The 22,667-nt window shown below is 32.1% G+C and overlaps 4 protein-coding genes across 5 annotated transcripts in view; 2 read left to right on the top strand and 2 right to left on the bottom strand.

Annotated features, from left to right (window-relative positions):
- The window catches only part of LOC125827712 (floral homeotic protein PMADS 1), a 305,579-nt gene that overhangs the window by 250,447 nt on the left and 32,465 nt on the right, over positions 1-22,667 (top strand). The gene's annotated exons all lie outside the window — the stretch shown is intronic.
- On the bottom strand, positions 1,760-2,855 carry LOC125827709 (uncharacterized). The gene has a single exon (XM_049507035.1). It carries the CDS (start codon positions 2,770-2,772, stop codon positions 2,002-2,004), a length of 771 nt encoding a protein of 256 aa, XP_049362992.1. The 5' UTR covers positions 2,773-2,855; the 3' UTR covers positions 1,760-2,001.
- LOC125827692 (cysteine proteinase 15A-like) lies at positions 8,076-10,425 on the top strand. The gene is given in 5 exon segments (XM_049507010.1): positions 8,076-8,557; positions 8,657-8,776; positions 9,577-9,591; positions 9,593-9,821; positions 9,930-10,425. Coding segments are annotated over 5 exon segments (1,092 nt in total). The 5' UTR covers positions 8,076-8,113; the 3' UTR covers positions 10,214-10,425.
- LOC125827687 (protein EXPRESSION OF TERPENOIDS 1-like) lies at positions 20,673-22,254 on the bottom strand. Its single transcript, XM_049507006.1, has 2 exons — positions 21,497-22,254; positions 20,673-21,093 (listed from the first exon to the last, which is right to left on the bottom strand). The coding sequence occupies exons 1-2, from the start codon at positions 22,248-22,250 to the stop codon at positions 20,699-20,701; spliced, it is 1,149 nt and encodes a 382-aa protein (XP_049362963.1). The 5' UTR covers positions 22,251-22,254; the 3' UTR covers positions 20,673-20,698.

Raw genomic sequence — 22,667 nt, 5'->3', positions numbered from 1 at the left:
ACATTATATCAACACACCTATCGATAAATATTGAAAATGAGAATTCTGACTAAACCTATCACTCTACGTTGCACATCTAATATACATTAAAACGGAGACACAATTGGTTCGACACCTGTATCCTTCGCAGATTTCTTATACTCTGGCTTCAGCTAAAATGTTCTCTTGGTTTCCTCCTCTTTTGTTGCACATGCGAAGTTTATACACCATCTCTTTCAAAAACTGTTGCAAAACAAGCAAGATAATCAGGTTACACCATCTGGGATGGGATAGTTGAAAATGCACTGCATAGCTGAAGAAGGACATGCAACATCTTCCAAATCATTTATGTATTCTCCTCTCCTTTTTTTTTGGGTTTGGTACCCTGAAAATAGTCAAACTAAACATTTGGAGAGGGTAAAGGACTAGTAAATAGATATAAGCAAATATTAAGGGTTCAACCTACAGAACCATATAAGATGTGACTAATGTTACCTAATACATGAACTAATATTGTTCATGCGACGAGAACTAGCTCGCTTATTGTTATAACCTAAAATGTATACGTCCAATGCTTCGTATTGACTTCTAATTCATTTATTTACATCTTCCCTCATGCTAACCCGGTGCAAACACGCTTTTGAAACCTTAGGTTTCTTTAGAGTATCTATCATTATAAATGGCAACCCGATGCACTAAGCTCCCACTGCTTTGTGAAATTGTGACTTTCAAATAAAAGTTTATAATTTCTAAAGTTAAAGAGAATTCAGTAGTATGTTAGTAACATTATTGGAACTGTATCTTTCTTCAGTACGGTTGTACCTGGACTCTGGACTAATATTGCTAATGGATAGTAAAACATTGTATCATTAAATCTATTGTCCACATCGCTACTTGGTCATTTTAGGAGGAGTTCACAAAGGACTAATAAATCTCACTTTCTCTCTTTCTGGCACCAAAAAAAAAATAAAAAATTAACTGATGATGAAATAGACGTCGCAATTGCATGACATAATGCAGGTTGATCAGTCTTCTAGCACTAACTGATCCAAACCAAATTTGGTTGTGTTTCAAAGAACTTAAACATGATACCTCAAGTTCGCCATGGGTCCCTCACAGTTCTATTAACTTCTGGCCCTCTAATAGAAGCTGCTTTCTTCTTGTCCTGCACAGAGACCATGGATATACAGAGGCCCAGTTATCCTAATAGTTTTCCTCCAAAGATTAGAGAAGATCATGGAGAACACTTCCCACTGTTTTAAATTTCATGGAGAACAGTTCCCACTGTTTTTAACTTTAAAGAACATATTCAATGCAGCAAAAAAGGAGTGCATTTGTTCTAAGAAGAATAAAAAGGAATTCTATTATCAGGTGGGTGAACCCTCATAGGCATCATGTGCCCATACATATTGACAAGTTGGTCAATGACCGCAAGACGAAGTGTGTACTAATGTGTTAACCATGTTGCCAGTAGGCCAAAAGCATAATTTACAGGCCACACCCATCATATGGTATTGTATATTCTGAAGGGAATCATGGAAAGGTTTCTATGCTTGCAAGCTGGTATGACACACGGTCACAAACTTGGAAAATGACATCATGTGGAATCAGATACATTACATAACCAGAAAGAGAGGCCTAGGATACACTTCATAGACAGAAGTACTTAAGCTTTCAAGCAATGCCAACAAAACAAAGTGTGAGCTGATTCCAGAACTGAAAAGATAGCATTTCATACTACTTAGTAGAGCTATGATAGTTCAAAATCATACAACTCAACATGCTAAGAACTTTTGAAAGGAAGGATATAGAGGATCACCAAACAAAAGTACAAACCTACCAAACTAAGCTATTCTATGCAAATCTATGCTTTTTAGATGCAATGTAATTCACATTGCCTAAATACGAGGAAGCCTAACATATAGGCTTCAAAAGAACCATAAACTTAGTAAACCTCTAATGTGTTGTCTTTTAATAAATAAAGATTACAGAATTGGTCTTAAAGTTGGAAAGTAAACCTCTTCATTCACTTTTTAATTGGTTTTGTGGCTGTGAGAAAAATTCTTTGGCATTCTTTGCCACATCTGCCTCCAGTATTGCTTCTAAGATAATGTCAGACCCTTTTGCTCCAGCTTTACGTTTTGGCAACAATCCTGCGCTTTCAGCAGAGACAGGAAGTACAACAATACTGCCAGATTCATCGGTCAGTTCACTCAGACCTTCTCTCTCTATAGATACAGATTTCAAAGGAGCCATCTCTGCCAATCTCGCATAAGCAGCTGCTTGGCTGTGCATATCAGATAAAGCTGAGTTCCTTGAATTATGTTCCTTAGGTGTGATAGTTACTGTTTTGCTCTCTTTATCAGATTTTTGAGGTCTATTTTCAACTATTGTAATGTCTTCATCAGATTTTTTAGGTCCATTTTCAACGATTGTGCTCTCTTCATCAGATTTTTGAGGTCCATTTGCAGTCGTGTTATCCCCAGCTGTAGTGTTGATGTTGTCCACTAGCTTTGATGTCAGTGGACCAGGATTCATAAAAGAGATTGTTCGAATTTCATGACGTATAGCTTCTAGTTGAGCCATGGTATCTTGCAGTTCCTTATGCACCTGGCGAGCTTGGGACTGCTGCATGACACTTTCTAACTGGCCACGGGCCAATTGAACATAACCAATCGAACGCCCAGCAAATCTGCCTAGTGTTCTAGCGATGATTGGTAGATCTTTAGGTCCAATAAGAGCAGCAGTAGCACCAAGCAACAGAAATACCTCTCCATATGAAAATCCCAGCATCTCTTTTTTTTCACTTTGTTTCTCTCTTATGTTTATAGACCACCCCTAAGAAGATTGTTTTCAAGGACTCTTTTCGGAAATTCGCTCAGGGAAGTCGTCTATGAGACTTGCTGATGAGCCGTTAGCCATGCCAGACACATGTTGTTGACTCTTCTGCCATCACTCTATGTAGAATTCCTACAAGGTTAAACACAAAACAAACAAAACACAGTACTTATCAAGAAGCAAAACAAAAAACGAACTAGTCAATATTTACAAAATACATCGAATCACATACAATGACTAAAGTTTAGCAACACAAACAAGAAGCACAACTAGGTTTGTTCCCAAATCAATTACTAAAGACCAGCTAGAACTCCTCTTGTGGGTGGAAAGAATTTTACTGTTAGAAATGATATACTAGTTCAGTGACCAACGACAAACAAAACTATAAAAAGTGTTAGGAGAAGTTCTACAAAGTAAGCAATTGCCATGCAAAGCACTCAATTCTGAGATTACCACTTAATTTTCTATGGCTGATCACTGCACGATTTATCCCTCTTGAATCCTTACAAGGATGCTCCATCATAGAATTCAATACTCAACTATACCAATATCAATACCAAAACCAGCTGCTAGAAAATTGATGACTGAAATTCCAGTGGCATATAATAGTCCAGAATGAAGGAATAGCCTTAATGATAAGCAGAAATATATCATTATGAAACCAAAACGACAGAGATTAATCCATCGGTTCACGTACATAAATTTATCAAAACGTGCAAAAGGAATAACTAGAACTTGTCCAAAATCCCTTTGTATTATCTTTTAACATTACTTTGGGTTGTCTCCCAGTACACACATCGAGGACGACGTCTTTGTACATACTCAGGCAGTAGCTCTTAGGCATACTCCTAAATCCCAATCTCGTTTCAGCCATCTCCATCAAAAAATTTATAGCACAAAAATGTCATTGATAACAAAGACTATAGGCAACTCAGATAAAACACATAAATAAACGGTAATATGTTTAGTTTAGCTTCTTATGCACACAGAAGGAAAATGCTCAGAGAAAAGGTCAAAGGTAATTACTTGAAGACGTGAAGAGTCCTCGGAGAAGAGCGGATCAACAGAAACAATGATTTTAGCTACTGATTAAGAATCAACTACGATTTGAACAATATTCATTTACACTATTTGGCTTATCGTTACTATTTCTACCATTGCCATGGCCATGGTCTTCTTCCTCTATCTTCTTCAGCAATCGCTTCCGCTTCGACGGGGCAATGAGCAATCTCTTCAGGTGCAGCTCCAAAAGTGTGAAAACGGGAACCGGACCTATTAGTGCCGGATCCGGGTCGAATTTGACGCCGTGGATCCACGCGCGAGTTGATATATATCAGCTGACGTGGTGTTAATCTGCCGATGTGGTCCACAGAGGCCCCAAACTATGCTTTAAGTTTGGGCTTTTGGATCCCAGTTGGGCTCGAACTAGGCCCATTAGCTTGAACCAGTATTGGGCCAGACTCCTAAATATTGACAACACAATATCACTCAATATGCAAAAGAGAAAGTTACAGATATGTACGGTTCGATAACTAGTTTACTATTATGGTCGAAATATACACAATATATGCATTTTGCATAAATTTTGGTAACTAGTTAATCAAAGTGTTTAGTATCGTAATTACTCCGAAGCAGAATGACACAAAAACACATCATCTATCTTGAGGAAATATTATGTCAATCAATCTCTTGGCCATACATAAAAAAAAGGGTGTAAAATTCTAACAAAATAACTACGTAACTTGCTCATAACATAACCTCTTAATTTTTGGTGCAATATAAACATAGCCTCGAACATCATTCGAGTGAACCAAACGTGAAAGTAGTTTTCCATCAAAGACGGCTGTTCCCGTAAACATAACTATACAAGTATGACTGTTTACAAAGAGAAAAAAACATATGGTCTTGGAAAAAGATTTTTGGGGATGTTGGTTTGGTCTATAAATAGTTTGACAACTTTAATACTAGCAACTCTACGATGAAGTTTTTGTATACTAATAAATGTTGAGAGATTGGTGTTATTTAATCTACTTAAACTTTAAAAGGAATATATTATTATTAATCTATTCGAATTTAATCTAATAAATCAGTTTATATCGTGTTATATCAATTTCACTTCCTTATAAAAACGAAAAACTATAGCATGAAAGACTAGCCTCCAATAAATGGGGAACAATAATATACATACATGTCTTTTAAGAAACAACTTACCTTTTCTTGCACATAATAGCTTACGTTGTCCTCTTTTGATTTCATTTTGTTTGATTGGCTGCTGGCTAGTGGATAACACACAAGTGGCTGATGAGTAATGAGTAATGAAATGGACATAGATATTTTAGCTGCTCTATCTAACAATTCCTTTTTCAATTTAAAAAGAACCGTTCCGTCATCTCAAATTATTTATCGTAATTTCTATATAAAAAAAATACACTTGAACAGAAGAACTCAAGCTCGTTGATTCAGGAAGACTTAAGAGACGTCTATGTAATCTTTTATTGACCTGAAACACAAGCTTTTAATTATCTCAAATTCATTATTTTATAAATACAAAATAAATTAATTACTTTTTCTATTTTATCCTTGCTTTTAAAAACTAAACACCTCAATAAATGAAATATTTGATGAAAAAATTATATCTTTAATATATAAATAAATAAATAAAATTAATTAATGTCTTTTAAGAAACGTATAAAAAAAACACGACAAATAATTTGAGACATAATTCATTCACTTTTTATATTTCTCTAATTGGTCCAAATACAGTTTATGGCACGTCATGCCTGATGTCTCCTCTCATATTTTTTCCCCTAATTTTTCTTGTGGGTTAACAGAGTGTTTTTGTCACATTGGACTTTAACACAAACTTTAACCGACTAGCACTCTATCACTTTAGATTTTCAATTCTTTGGAAAAAGAATTAATATCAAATAAATATTAATTTGATAATCACGTCTAATTTGACAGGAGATTTTTTTAGTTGTCAAAGTCACTCATTTTTAATGACATAAATAATATGTGGTTGATAATTATTGTATTCTAGCTGCATTCTATGAAAAAATCTGATTCAAAAAAGGGAAAAAAAGTATTCCTATGTTTGGATTGATTGTTATCGTGAATTCGTAATAACTTTTTTGTTTTGAAAGAATTTTAGTATAAGCTTGTTAACTGAATTTTTATCATGTCACGGTTTTCATTTTAAAACATAAATAAAGACTGCGATAGCTAAGGATGTATTTCATATAGGAGAATGATTTCCTACTTTTTCACATTTTTATTTTGTTTATTCATCATCCATGTCATATTCTAGACCTAATTTAAATGTATAAATATTTAAAGTTTATATGTTTATAAATCATAATCCCAAATTCCCAACCAGTTGAAGTACAATTCCTATACTCATCAATGGCATTTCTTTTTTTGTTATGTTCTCTATTTTAAGAGAATATATATATTTTTACATGCTTTTTAGTTTGTCTTGTTATATTTTACTCCTTTAATCGATATTTGTTCTCTATTTTGTAATATATGATTTGTATCTTTTTGTTGAGCATGATTACAAATTAGCAAAAAACTCATATAATATTATAAATATATACATTTCTATAATACTTATCTCAGATGGATATGGTTATACAAAAGGCTTAACATTTGTGTTCATATAGCATTATTGACAGTGTCGGCTCAAGTTAATTAGTGGTTTAAATCCAAAAATAAATTTGAGGCCTAACAGTTAATTAATTTATTTTTTTATTTTTAAGATGCAAAGTTATTTCTTTTTTTTTGTTGAATTTTTTTTATTTTTTCTATGGTGTTAAATTAAAGATATATATATATATCAAAATATTTTTTAATCTTGTGATTTTAAACATGTCATACGGAAGTTAAATTTAGAGATTGACAAAAAAGAAAAAAACATTCTTTAATGTTTCGAAACAAACTAAAAAAAGACATAAAATGAAAGACACGATACATTTTTATTTTGTTTTTGTTAAAAAGGGGTTATACTATTATAATAAGAGTTATACTAAAAAATGGGGGTCTCTCAAATTTGAGATGGGCCTGATTATTGGTTTCACAACAATTTGCTTATAATTTTTCCATTTAATTTCACATATAATAGGAAATTGACATTATTCAATAATCTCCCTCTCAACACATGCTTCATGCAACATGTTGCTCTTGAAAATTAAATTTATGATCACTTTGGTTTTGATATCACTTGTAATTAGATTGAGTGCTTACCATTATGATAAAAACGAAATTTATTTCTTAATTAAATTCATCAAATAAACGTCATATTTGATATTATTTTGAACTGAATCACTCAATCCTAGAGTAGGCTTGGTATTTTATCAATATTTGAATTTATGTTTTAAATTTTTAGAAAGGAAATAAATGGTGATAATTAATTGGTTACTATTAGTTAGAGATCCTATTTTATATTTGTTGACCCGCAAAAATCGATTTTTGTATTGACAATTTCTCCTACCTAAACCAGAAGGAAAAGATTAGGAATTTTTATTTTATTTTATCATTTATACATTCATCAATTTTCAAGATTAGGCAATAAAAATCAAATGCGGGTCCCAGAAATGGACCCCATGAAAGGATAGAGAAGGATATTATTTCAAAGACACCCTTTAACTTATTAGTGACCAACGGAAGCAACCTCTCTTTTGTTGTTATCTGCAAAATTGTCCTCTCATCCACTTGTAGAACAAATAAAATAGTAAAAAAACAAAAACTCATATTAGACGTCTTAAATTTTGAGTCTTAATCAAATTGTCTGTGTTACGCTCTGTTTGAACGGTTGGTATGTATTATGAATTTTGTATAGTATAATTTTAATGATTATAATATTTGAATGGTAAGTTTATCAAAAGAATAAAATATCTGAGAGAATTACTATAAAAAGTAAAATAAGTAAAGATAATATGAAAAGAAAATATTAAATGATGAAATTAAACAATACTACAACATATAAAAAGATTTAAGTAACAATTAAAACAAACTTAATACTTAAAACTAACAATAAAACACATCACTACTGATAACAACCATCCAAGTGCAGGTCTTTTGGTGTAGATTTTAATTTAATCGGATTTCAAAATAAATACGAGAAGAAGATAAGGGAGTACCAGCGACCAGTGAGCACACGTATCATGAGGTGAAAAGTACACGTGTCACAATCACAACGGCTAATGCCCATACCTACCATGTTCTGGGAGCCAATATAAACTCGAGTAGCTGAAGACGAATGAGAAAATATCTCTTCTTTTTCTTCTTCACTCTTCCAATGGATCGTCTTTTCCTCCTATCTCTTCTCGCTTTCGCACTATTCTCGTCGGCGATTGCTTTCTCCGACGACGATCCGTTGATCCGGCAAGTCGTATCGGAAAACGATGACAACCATATGTTAAACGCCGAACATCACTTTTCACTTTTTAAGGCTAAGTTTGGAAAGATCTATGCTTCTCAAGAAGAACATGACCATAGATTGAAGGTATTCAAGGCTAATCTTCGCCGTGCCAAGCGTCACCAGCTCCTTGACCCTTCCGCTGAGCACGGTATTACGCAGTTCTCCGATCTGACTCCGTCGGAGTTTCGCCGGACTTACCTTGGACTTAACAAGCCCCGACCTAATCTTAACGCTGAGAAAGCTCCGATCCTCCCGACTAAAGATCTTCCAGCTGATTTTGACTGGCGTGAGAAAGGAGCCGTCACCGATGTTAAAAATCAGGTATTTTTAACATAGATATGCTTGTTTATGTGATTAATTGATTGTTTTCCGTTATTTTTTTTATTTTGTATTTATCATGGATGGTTTTGACTATTATAGGGCTCATGTGGATCATGCTGGTCATTCAGTACGACTGGAGCAGTGGAAGGAGCTCACTTTTTGGCGACTGGAGAGCTGGTGAGCCTTAGTGAACAGCAGCTTGTGGACTGTGACCATGAGGTTAGTATTGTTCTTGCCGTTGACTTTTCAAAATTTGATCAGTTCAATATCATTTTGTTTCTATATTTATGTGTATGTGCAATTAGTGATGTTATGCTGGTGTTGCTTTACATATTAGTCATTTTGCTCTGATCATATGCTTAGCTCTGCATAATTCATTTAAATTTCTTATCGAATTAGCTAATCTGTTTGAAAGGGTATACGGATTAGCTATCTGTTGGAAAGGATTGAACTTTACAGTTGTTTTAGGTAGTTATACTATTGGGGCTGGGGAGAGTGCAAGGCAAAAGCATATAGGATTGTTCTATTTTCTTGCTTCTCATATCTGCCAGTAAATAACAATGGTTACTTATGTTCTTTAAACAGACTCGATCTCGAATTAGTTGGGTTAGTTTTTCAAACATATCATATATAATGGGTAAAACGTTGTGCCAAACTCTGTATCATTGAGTTTTCTTGCCAAAGCTAGTTATATCTATGTTGAAGAGTAAACTATTTGGGAAAGGATTAAAGATTAGAACTTTTAGCGTGTCTGTACTACTGGGGTTATGACCAGTTGTGTAAAGGCAAAAGGAAATAAGATTGTTCTATGATCTTTATTTGAAATGAATCATCTGGCGGTTCAAGAATTTAAAATGGTTTTTATTTCTTTGATGCAACATAGAAATACAAATGAACCTCAAGTTGAGGCTAGCCGTGTGTATCTGATTATTGTCTTTTCTTCTGCTAAATACATACATATTTGTTTTACCCTGTTAAGTGTTAATATTAAGTAAGTAATGAAAAATTCCCTTTTGCAGTGTGACCCGGTGGAAAAAAAATGAATGTGATGCAGGTTGCAACGGTGGTCTTATGACTAGTGCCTTTGAGTATACCCTGAAATCTGGAGGTCTCCAACTGGAGAAAGACTATCCTTACACTGGCAAGGATGGCAAATGCCACTTTGACAAGAGCAAAATTGCTGCCTCTGTATCCAACTTCAGTGTTGTTGGTCTTGATGAAGACCAAATTGCTGCCAACCTGCTTAAACATGGTCCTCTTGCAGGTAATGTAGCTATAATAAACTAAAGGCTTAAGTTGAAGTTGTTTGCTAGTTTGTGAATGAGAGCAAACCAGAAAACTTATTGATTTTCTTTTTGGGTGTAAATTGCAGTGGGGATCAATGCTGCTTGGATGCAGACATACGTTAGAGGAGTTTCATGCCCATTAATTTGCCTCAAGCATCAGGATCATGGTGTCCTCCTAGTTGGTTATGGTTCTGAAGGTTTTGCACCTATCCGTCTCAAGAATAAGCCTTACTGGATCATCAAGAACTCTTGGGGAAAGACTTGGGGAGAACACGGATATTACAAGATCTGCAGGGGTCACAATATCTGTGGAGTTGATGCCATGGTCTCTACCGTGACTGCCACACATACTACTAATCCTAATCTTTAAGATCAATTTATCCCAAGAATGTTGTCTGTGATCAAGGATTTTACTGCCATTACCCTAATCTTTGTAAATATATCGGTCAGTAATGTATTGTGAACTCATGTCTTAGATTTCATTAGCACCTTATTATCGTGCCTCAAACCATGTACTGGGATTTGTATCTGTAGTTTATACTGCAAATAATTGGAGTTTGAATTTTTAAGTTATTTGCAATATATTGAATGCTCGAAATGTCTCTTACCCTCTTATGAGCTTTTCAATATTCCGTCTCCTATAGAACAATAGTACACTGATTCAGCGTTCTTGACTCACAAAACATGCTGCAATGTGAACTTGTTAACTTGGTTCATCTAGAGTTGAGCTGTTTTCTGTTTCATGAATGTTCCTAATGGGTTGTCTTTCAAATGAACTTATGCCTACTGGGGCCATACGTTCTTTCAAAACTGATAACTCGTAGAATATTAATGTATGCCCACAAAATAGTTAGAGCATTGAGCTTCATAAATTAAAGACCAACACAAAATATAGGCACAAGTACAAAGGATCCAATTCCATCGCTTCCACAGAGAAATATGAAGTAAATTAGGCCCAAGAGAATTTATATTTATGCGATTCTGTTTCTGTGGGCTTATGGCAGAACACTGCATCTCTCCAAAAGAAAATTAACAAGTCTATGAAACATACTTTACAACAACAATATATTCAGTAAAATCTCACAAAGTAGAGTCTGAGAAAGGTAAGTGTACGTAGACCTTAGGTAGTCTTGGAGATAAAAAGATTATTTTTGAAAATCCCTTCGTTCAAGTGAAGTAAATCAAAGTAGTAATGGAAAGGAAAAACAACTGAAGAAAAAAATATGACGACTATAATTGCAAGGTAGTGCACAGTATAAAAGGATGTTCCAATTGGTCAGTCTGTTTTCTATGTTGGGTTTTAATTGGGCTACAGGTACAAAATGGGCTAGTGCGGCCTTTTCGTTCATGGGCTTGTACATATTGTGGGCCGTGTCATTTTGTGTGTTTTAATTAGACTAGGCAAGAGTTTTAGAAAGTGAGATTTTTGAATTTTGCGTTCTTAAATCAAAGCTGACATTAATAAATCTTGTAATCTTAAATATATCATATCATATAAGATAGTGTTGTTAAGGGTAAAATGAAAATGTTGAACTTTCATTTCAATTTGTTTGTCTTATTTTGCGACTCATAATTTCGATTTTTCACATAATATGTTTTAACAACACAAAATTAAAGACATTTCAGTACAACATATCTTTAACTTAAAACTATAAAATTAAAAAAAAAATCTTTACTTTTCTTACACTTCATGTCAAATCAAATAAAAAATCAAACAATCAAATTTAAATGAAGGATATACTAAATATAGAAAGTGAAAGCATACAATAAAACAAAGCAAAACACATAAATTAAAATGGAACTCGCAAACTATTTTAGAAAATTATATCTCTAAAAACATAATAAGTAGATTGATTTCTTATTGATTAAGAGATGGTCGATTCTAAAATGATGTTAAACATATCAAGTGGTGAGTTAAAATAAATAAAGATTCTTTTTAAAAGGATTTAAATAGAAAAGTAAAACGAATAAATTGAAACAGAAACTATCTAAATTGATCTAGACGTAGATTGATTTTTTATGAGGAACTTTCACAAATAGCCACTATAAGAAATTTAATTATGCTCCATAGCTTTAGTTTGCATATTTATGGGCTGTAGCTACAATTTAAGCTATCTAGTTTGTATAATTCACGGATTTGTATAAATTCACAGGTTTGTATAATTCACGGGTACATTTGTATAATTTAGTTATTTTTGTATAAACTCAAAATAATGAATTTATACAATTACAAACATCAGAAGTGTAAACAGTTATACAAATTCTAAATTATACAAATTATACTATACAAATTCCGAATTATACAAATGTGCGAATTATACTAAAAAGCTGAGCTGCGTAATTATAGCTAAAAGTAGACCGCGAATTATAATTAAGGCAAACTATAGCTGTATTAAGTAATTAACTATTATATATTTGCTTATACGCGTAACTTTCTCATTTTTTATCGATGGTCAATTCTAAAATGATGGTGTTGGCACAGTTACAAAATGGGCCGTTAAACTGTTGAACGGACAAGAATACGATGGGCAACAGAGAATGACAAGTCATTCTTATTGAAGAAGTGATAAGATAGATAAGACAATTACATTCAACAAAGGAAGAGTGCAACACACATTAAAAGGAGATCCTGTTTCTCCAAAGCATGACGTAAATTTATAATATTGTAAACCAGTATTAATATCGAGCAATAATTTGATAGGACATGATGTATGTTTAATATATTGAGTTATATCATAACTAATTAAGTCGTTCCACCATTATTTGTAGTCAGGAAGTTGAAAACAGTCTGTTAGTTTGTCCTCTTTCTTATACCTAACGCCTTATACACAAATACATCATTATAGGTGTAAACAAAAAAATATCCAATTAGATGACAGCTAGGGTTAGTGAAACGCTCTGTATTCTTAAAAGATATCTAGGTTGTGAATAAAGGGAGTTTATCCGCTTTGTGAAAATTTCCAACGCAAGTCACAGTTGCTGCATATTTACTTTCTATATGGAGAAATTCGTAAGCCTATTTACGATTTAAATACTACGATTAATTGTGATCTCTTGACTATTGAATTGTTTCGAGAAACTATTGGTGTGAAATGACAGATACGGGTCAAATTGCTGGACTCCATGAAAATTAGGCATGCGGTAAAGCCCATACGTATGAGAAGACTATTTAGAAATAAGTGGGCCAAGTGTAGCGGTCCCATTTTCGATTATTTATTGGTCCATCATATCATATCCTCTATTATTTATTTATTTTATTATAAATAAGTAAATAATTTGGATTTATTTGCATTCACCCCAAAAGACGGAACCCATGTCTACCACATTATTTTTATGGATTCATAATGCTGTTGAATAACGTGGAAATACATTCTCATTTTCTTGGAATTATTTACATAATATAAGGTCCCTATGAAAGAAAATTTAGTCAAATTGGGTTAAGCTTGTGTCTTCTTTAGACAAAATAATAATGTCAAGAATATTGGTTGAAAGATGAAAATTAAAAATAATATTTGAAGTTGATTGAAGTTGGAAAAGAATATTTGTTAGAGATGTGTTAGACTCAAATTTGAACTTTACATGATCGGAATTCTAGAATAGCAACCTCAAATACTAATTATTATAACGTGTTGAATTACACATCGGTTGGACTTGAATCATTCTCTCTATATGTTCTTCAAAATCACCAACTTTTGGGCTCATTCATGGTTTACTTTAACCGACTGTGTGCTCCCATGATATTTCCATGTTCGATATGTCTAAATTCTAATCCTAAGTATTCCGAGGTTATTGAGTTCCACACCAGTTGGGCCTCAAATTTTTTTATATGATCTTAAATAATTTTCACATGTCGAAGTTGCTTTTGTAATTGAGTTAATTAGTCCAATATCTATTTCTTTATCAAAATGAACATTAGACTTGTTAGATTTTGCCAAACTAGAATACTCCTCAAAACAAATTTCTCAAAATTTCACCATCCCTTTCAATATATTTTTGCACTGATCATGACCTAACTTTAACATGTTTTAATAACTGCATTACAATTACAATTTGTTAAGTCATATATAGCCTTAATGACTTCATAACATTTGCAACTTGATAAGTTGTTGAACCCGAGGTTGGTAATAAACTGAAGCTACTCAGTCTTCTAGCATAGCGGAGTAGGGTCCTAATGTAGTGTGATCATTTGGATTGATAGCCAAATACACCAATTCAATTACCCTTTCATAAGGTCACAACAGAATCCTCATGGCATTAGGTCCCAATCTTGCAGATAGACGTACAGATGGGATAGAAGAATGTAGTACTACAATTGTTGTTATTTGAAGACATTATATTATTATTAGGGGCCCAAAAGACATATTAATTATTATTGCAGTCACTAAATTTGAATAGTAAAATGTATTTTATGTTGGAATGTAGAGTACTACTGACATTTATGAAGACTAAAAGGTAAAATTTTGGACCACATTTTATAAAATAAATTATTTTATTTTATTTATTTTTTAAAAGCTCAAATACCAAAAACATTACAGAATGAAGAGGCACGCTGGCTTGTTTGATTGATTTTTTGGTGGAGGCCTCAACCTACTATTTCCTAAATTCTCCACACCCTATTAACCTATTTGTTCATATCCTAGTGTGTATTGTATCATTATTTTTGGATTTTTTCTCTTAATTGCCATCACTGTTTTTCATTTTTTTCCCTACTAATTTCTCTTCTTTTACCTAACTAAATTTTTTAAAAAAATAATCAAGTACATACTATTACTAACTAAGTGATTTTGACATAATTAGTTTTGTGTTGTTTTCCAATCTTAAATTTCTATCAATCCTCCACTCACAATTGGGAGAATTTTGGGGAGATGTAGAAATTCGCAACCCTTCTTGTATAGTTAGTTCCGCGATCGGTTCCATTTTATATGACATAATTAATTGTACAAGAATTGGAACCATTTAATCAAAATATTTAATAATTCAAAATGTCATATATTACAATTATGTAAAAACTTATTTAACTCGAGTAATAATGATATCATGTAAAGTGTTGGATAGAGAGTAGTATAAGCTCACAATAAGTCTTTTTTTTTTTATAAAAAAGAAGAAGAAAGCAATAGGAGTAATAAATAAGTGGTAGATGCCCCGAGCTTTTTTGGAGAGAAAAAAAACAATAGATAATGATGCAAAATACTACCATATAGAGGTGTTAAATTAATCGGTTGAGCTGAATTCAGATGAGTCAAGATAATTTCATGAGTTAATAAATATGTACTATATATGAGCAGGTTATTGATTCAATCAAGAGTTAATAACAAGTGTTCTAATATGTCAAAATGGCATAATTCGCATTTTACTAATTTATTAATGTAATTTTTTTAAACTAAAAAGTTACCTGATATTTGCTATCGATGATAAAAGGTGAAAATCAAAGGTATGGTAGTGAAAAATGATATAATATTAATGTGGAGTGCCTTGAGTTTCAGGTAGGCAAGCAAGTAGTTGCATTTTGACTTAAGGAGAAACAAACGATAGCGATAGGACAATACTTCTCCAATCCCCAAAACAACCCTTATCATTCATACCATCTTTACTCATTTTTTTCACACTGCCAGATCACGAGCTGTGATAATCCAGAGGGTAAAAAAGGAATCAGAGTAATATTCTCAATATTTGTATTGATGCTCGATTAAATTTGGAGTAAATTTTTTATTTTTATTTTCAGGGAAGGATGAAAGTATCTCAACCATCCTATTGGCCACTACAACTTATGTTGGTAAGACAATGTAAATATACCTTGAATTTATTCGTGTAGTATTTCTATTGTACCAAGACAAAAGAAATTTATTAACTGCAGATATTTTTTAAAATATTGAATTTATTATATTCAAAGAACGGTATAGTAAAATTGTATATTTGTTGCTCCTTAAGGAATATGTCGAGTTAATACTGAACAAGTAAAAATGGATGGAAGAAGTATAAGCAAAATGAAAGAAGTTCAAGATCATTACCTCAAGCTAAATGAAGCAGTAGCAAAGTTTTATTTCTGTGTTGAATCAGTTATTGACTTATTGCGTTCACAATTTTAATTTATCGCTAAAATACTTCCTAAACCCTCGTTACTTAAATTTTCTTATAAATATAATCCATTCTTATCCGATTATCAAGAAGAGAATGTTGTAATGAAATAGGCAAGCACTTCCCCTCATCCAGTTAATCCATCACTAAATGAGATTAACACGAAATTTCTATTGTTTAGCTACGAAATTATCAGACACTAATATATTTAGATTAGCTAGGTCACAAAAAGACGCAACTCTATACATAGTGCAAAAAATTGATATACACCCTGGATAATGTGTGTATAAATCCCCATAAAAAAAAGTAAAAAAAAAAAGTAGTAGTTGTTGTTTGGGGACCTTATTAAAAGGAGGCAGGTGCAGTAAAAAGAAAATTGGCATGTCTAGGCAACAATAGTTTCTAAAATGTGCAAAGTCATTTATTATTCCTCACAATAAATCTGCCACTTCTCTGAATTACACTATCTTTGACATATTACAGAAACTTTACTGTACTATAAAAGCTAAATATTGGCCACAATAAACTTGATTGGGACATATAAGTACTTAATGGATAATCACAACAATGTTCATTGATATGATCAATACAATGGATACTTCCAAACTTCCACCACCTAGCTAGCATATATTTTTTAAAAAAGAAAAAATATAATAAAAGCCAGGATTTGAAATTTAATTATGAACTTTTTTTTTCATTTAAATCTATGAACTTATGAATAGACTCATAGCTCGTTTTAGTTACTAAGTTCATATTAAAGGATTTTTTTTAAAAAATACAGAATTCAATGTCTGAGCAAACTCATAGCTCGTTTTAACCCGTACCTAATATTATTGCTATGCTGCTACTATTAAGTTTTTTTACACAATAACGAGGTAAAAATATATTTCCACAATCAAATCGATTTTCTATGATTTCTTTTTATGCGATTAGAATTAAAAGTATTATAACAAGTAATAACTCGCTATGACCAGTTCAACTACACTCATACGAGTTGTATATACGTTAGTGTGCTAGAAGAAAATAATACTAACATATATACATGTCATGATATTAGTTAATCCTTTATTTTATAAAGTTTTCAATCTATGTATAAATAATATACATTTATTAGTTATACAACCTATTTAGTATTATCAGGTTTGTACAACTAATACATAACAAACATGTTATTAGCATGAATAAACTCATGCAAGAGTTATTAATACACCAATAAACATGATTAACGACACAACTACCTTAATACACCAAACAATAGATATAGAAGACACTATCTTAACATTCCTAACGTCAATATTACTAATACATTATATTCAATACTATTCTTATATACTCTACGAAACGAACTAATAAAGAAACCAAGCATCTAAGAACCCAATGCCAGTAAAGCCTTGGGAAGAAAAAAAAAGTAGTTAATGTGCATATTGTACTATAAGTTGTTTGCCCTAATAAAGAAGAGAGTACTTAGTTTCAGAATTTTCGAATCAAAGGAAAGCTTCTCCGCATTTTCAGCAAAGGGTAGCCTATATATATATATAGTTAAAAGCTCTTCTCTTATTCTGCCACAAAAATGTACTTAAACATATTATACCACCATTTACTTTTAATCTCTTTATCTTTAATTTATTATTCACACTTCTATGTCTAGTCTAATTTGAAGAAGAAGAAAAAATAACAAGGTTTGTTTTATTTGGCTATCTTAAAGTATACTCGAAGTCAGGGGCATATTCAAAATTTAAAGTTCATAATATATTAGTGACCTCAAGTTCATATAATATGTACAAGTGAGTTTACACTTAGATCATCTCCAACCCACCTTTGTTTTACTCTTCATTTTCTAAATTTGGAAAGTAAAATAGAAAATGGGCTCTCCAACCACTCTTTAATTAACTCTCTATTCTTCATTTATAGAGAGGTGAATAGTAGTTCTCCAAATTTGGAGAACTACTATTCACACTCTTTATTTCACTTTTTCATTATTTTATTATATTTCTATTATTTTGTAATTAACACATTATTTTTAATATAAGGTCATTAATTAAATATCTAACATTCGTAATTCTTTTTAAATATAATATGACATTTAAAATATATATTATTTGATATACACTACTTTCATCCAGAATTAATAATATTTCAATTTTTTAAAATTTTCATCACTTTAATATAATTTGATATTATTATTAATTTTCACTATTCAGAATGCACAAAATTAAAATGATAAGATGAAAATTTTAATTTAAAAATATAATACATAACATAATAATTTAAATATAAGACAACAATACATAATAATTTTATCGCAACAATAATTCAGTAATCCGGTAGGTCATTTCCAGATTTAACAATATTCGGAAAAAACTTAGTGTATGATCCAAAGAATTATTGTGGTTGTGATTGCGGTTGTGCTCGTTGATTTATGTAATTGTATTTCATTGATGATTTCATTTTTATTTGAATTGTCCATTAATTTGTAAATTATATAATAACTTGCAATTTATGTTATTTAGAAATTTAGAATAAAATAAAATTTTATATTACGTAAAAATTATATAAAGTGATTATTTGACAAAAAAAAAAAGAAGAAAAGACGGAGAAAGGATTTATATTATGAAATAAGGAAATGCCAATGAAATAGAAATAATAATATAATATTGAGGAGAGAGAAGAAATTATTTTTTAAAGAGTAAAATAGAAAATTATATTGGTGTTGATTGTATGGAAAAAAAAAAAAAAACTCTATATTTGAAGACTAAAATAGTGGACAGGTTGGAGATGCCCTTAAAATTGTCAAGTTTTCAGCTCTTTTCAGTATTTGCCTTATGGTGCAAAGGACTCTTATATTGTCATCCATTAGACTCAGATACGATAAATCGAATTTTTTTGTTAGTTAATTTACTTGTTATTAGATGTGTGGGGCTTATCTCGTAGATATTGATCTCCTGGCCCTCCTATTGTAAAGGATGAGTTATTTATCCTTATGTTGTATTAAGAGAAAAAGTCAAGCCCCCCTCTTTAAATTATTTTAAAGATATAAAAAAATATTTAGTGTCAGTTTTGGATTGACTTATTTTAGGTATTTTTAAGCAGTTTTGAAGTGTTTTGGTAAAGTTAAAAAATGCTTATAAGCACTTATTTTAAAGCCAAAATCACAAAAATAAGTCAAAAGTCATAAGTTAGAAATCCTAACTTATGGCTTTTGGCTTATAAGTCATAAGCCAAAAGCTAATCTAGACAGGCCCTTAGTGTAGTTTTTTTTCAAGAATTAAATTCAAGTATGGGCAAAGTAGTTGGATTTCCTTTGAACACATGTTGTATATATTCTAAATTCCTTTAAACACATATGTTGGGTTTCCTTTGACCACATACAAGTATTTTATCACAATATCTATATCCACTTTGAACTTTGTTGTATTGGAGCATGGAAGCTAACAAATAATATTAAATTAGTTACTAAAAATATGTACATAAAATACTTAATTTTGACATAAATTCAATCTTTACTAATGAAAAGTCAAACATGATAATTAGTCTGAAGCGGGATACTAAGAAGTGAAAGAATTCATTGTACTATCGGTGCAGATATACATAAACTCAAAAAAATATGGAAAAATAGGAGACAACATCCCAGAAGAACGGACTTATTAGAAGAAAATGGTTGTCCCCCATGCATTTCTAATCCAACACCCCCAAAAAAACAAATAAAAATAAGTAAATGAATGGTTATAAGAGGCAGATCTCAGAGAATTAAAATTATATAAAAAAAGACAAAATCTTTGGACCCAACCAAACACGAAACGTATCTATTTCTTCCCCATATAATCCGGTAAACAATCGGATATGCTTGAAAAAAAGTAGTACTACTAAGTTTAAATGTGACCAGAAAGATAATTGAAATCCATACTTAGAGTAGAAAAAACCTAGAAAAAGAGAGTAAAAATATAAGATATGCAAAATAAACCACAAAAATATATCTCCTTCGTCCCAATTTATGTAATATAACTCGTCTTGACACAAACTTTAAGAAATAAATACATTTAAAATATGAAGTATGAACTCGTATAAAATGAGTTACAAATATTTGTGTGATTATTGATTAATTATATTCATCTAAAATAGAGCGTGAAAAGATTAGAGAGATTGACACTATGTTGAACTTTGAGATTCAAACTTCTAAATTTTGATCATAAATTTGGACATAGAGGTTCTATGTTTCTAGATATACTTGAAAACCATGTGAAAAAATATTATAAATCACAATGATTAACATCATAAAAGACATAATATACAGAAATTTTGATCAACCAAAACTTGATTGACTCTTTAAATTCTAATTATAACACATAAATTGCAACAAAATGAATATTTCGATATAAAATTTATACCAAAATCTTGCCATTATCTATCTCATATTGAAGGATGTAATCCTTTCGAACCAATATACCCCATGACATGATATATAATAATATGCATAAATTAAATTGATCTCCTACTAATTCCTTTTAGCAAAATCACAATAAAATAATGGAGCTTATAGATAAGACAATTATATTAATACTAACCAAATAAGAGTCATACTTGAAATTCAAAATATTAAACTAACATCATATAAGAAAACCAATGTCTAAATTCATGGAGAAATACTGGAACATTAATTTCTCCTTCCCATTACCTAAATGGATGTCATTGAAGTTAAAGCAAAATCAATAATTTGATACTTCTAATCCTTCCCCAAAACCAAAACGTTCTGAATTTTCATAAATTCTGAATCCGCCTCTGATTAAGGCCGGGGAGGTGGAAAGAATTGCGTACCAGCCAGGAAAGCAGTAATGGGAGTTGGATACACTGAAGGATCATACATTGTAACAGCCGGCTGATGTTGGTGACTAGTGGTGGCGACTGCTGTGGTGGATGTGGTGGCGCCGGTTATAAAATTCAGTGCTTGTTGAGCGGCGCCACTACCAGATGAACTCTCTCCACCACCACCACCGCCACCACTATATCGACCTTCTAGCCCTTGATCATACAGAATTCCTTTGAATAAATGTCCACCAATATTCACAGCCGTATGATAAGCATATTGATCATCTGCATCGTCGATTGCACTCACTTTTACGCATCGAAAAACAGCTTGAGAACTCACTTCCGATGGAAAATGACCACCTAACTCTAACCCTAGCATTCAAAAAAAAGAAAAAAGAACTTTAGTACCAAAATCAAATAATGAACTTCATGAATATTTCAGAGTAACAAAGTGAAATAAAGCAACAAAATCAGAACAATTTTGTTTCGTCAAGTTTACTTCTATACAGTAGAAAAAAGCAAAAAAATAATTGAGAAATATGAAATTTAAATATGTAAATATTATGTTTGTTGTATATATAGTCCCACGAGACAATGTTATGTAGCATATTTATCACGGATTTTTGTTCTATACGATAATTTTTCTTCCTCTTATTTTGTAATTTAGCATCAAAATTCTAAAACACACGATCTACCTCCCCGAAAAACCCACAAATTCATTTTCATGACGCATTTGAACTTGTGATGATTAAATTCTGAATCCGTCTCTGATTACCTGGCGAGATGTTGGGTATACGAGTACAAGCAAGAGAGGAGGAAGATGGGTTTTCTCTTGGCCTTTTTGAAATATTAGAGTGATGATCAGCTCTTAAGCTAAGAAGTTGAGTTTGTTGCTGTTGATTTTGTTGTTGTTGTTGAAGAGAAGTAAGTTGTTGCAACCGTTCACGTCTTTTAGCAGCAGGAACCCAGGTACTTTTAACGTGTGTATGACATGGAAATCCTCTGCTCTTACAGCAAGTCCGGCACCTCAAATGTGAACAGTCTTTTTTAGCTTGATTTCCACAATCTTGACAGTTAATTCCTCCACCAGCACTACCAGTACTACTGGGACGCATAACGCGAAACCCTGATGATGATCTATAAGAAGACGAATTAGTATAATTGTTAGTAATATTTTGATGATGATTATGATTATGATTATGATCATCAGTACCGCCACCGACAATGTTATTGTTACCACCACTACTACTACTGCTTCCAGTACTGATGATTCTTCTGTTACAACTGGGACCCACACCAACTGAGAAATCCACATCTTGTGGTTGATGATGATGATGGGGATGAGGCTGAGCTCGTTGTTGATGCAACTGATAGTACTGCTGCCATAACTCGAAACCCTTATTGTAGATCTCGTCGTCTTTGAAAAGAAGTAAGCTATTTGTAGCTAATTGATCTTGCTCTTGTTGTTGTTGTTGGTTCTTATTTCCTCCTCCAGCTCCGCCACCACCTAGTGTGAAAAATCCAGACATATCTCTGCTGCTGAAGTGTTTGTCGTCAATTTTAACTCTATATCCATAGCCAGAAAAACAAAAACAAACCTCTTTAAGCCTAGTAAATGGCTATGATATTGATCATCTAACAGCTATATTTGATTGGAATTTTTTTTTCTTTTTGGGCTATATTAAGTGCTTCTAGCAGCTTTCAGGACAATTTTATTTGTTTTTCAGGAAATCGAAAGAGGAGAAAAAAAATGGTTGCACTTCTCTACTTTTATGGTGCATTAAAGTCGCAGACTCTGCAACGCCGCCATGGCCACTGCTGCTACCTCTTCCTCAATTTAAGACTATACAACAGTACCATCTTTCTTGTCTCTCTCTTAAATTTGTAGTAGTACTAAAAAAAAAAAACTGGTTTCTCTCACACACACTAATTCACTCTCTCTTTCT

Source organism: Solanum verrucosum, unplaced genomic scaffold, assembly GCF_900185275.1.
Source record: "Solanum verrucosum unplaced genomic scaffold, falcon-dt-bn FXZP01000064.1, whole genome shotgun sequence".
Taxonomy (NCBI): domain Eukaryota; kingdom Viridiplantae; phylum Streptophyta; class Magnoliopsida; order Solanales; family Solanaceae; genus Solanum; species Solanum verrucosum.
This window is presented reverse-complemented; position numbering and strand designations above follow the sequence as displayed.

Excerpts from the sequence above, each read along its gene's own strand:
- LOC125827709 (XM_049507035.1), bottom strand. The coding sequence starts at position 2,772 with ATGCTGGGATTTTCATATGGAGAGGTATTTCTGTTGCTTGGTGCTACT.
- LOC125827687 (XM_049507006.1), bottom strand. The coding sequence starts at position 22,250 with ATGTCTGGATTTTTCACACTAGGTGGTGGCGGAGCTGGAGGAGGAAAT. Across the intron at positions 21,094-21,496 it reads TATACCCAACATCTCGCCAG|GGTTAGAGTTAGGTGGTCAT; the intron begins GTAATCAGAGAC and ends TTTGAATGCTAG.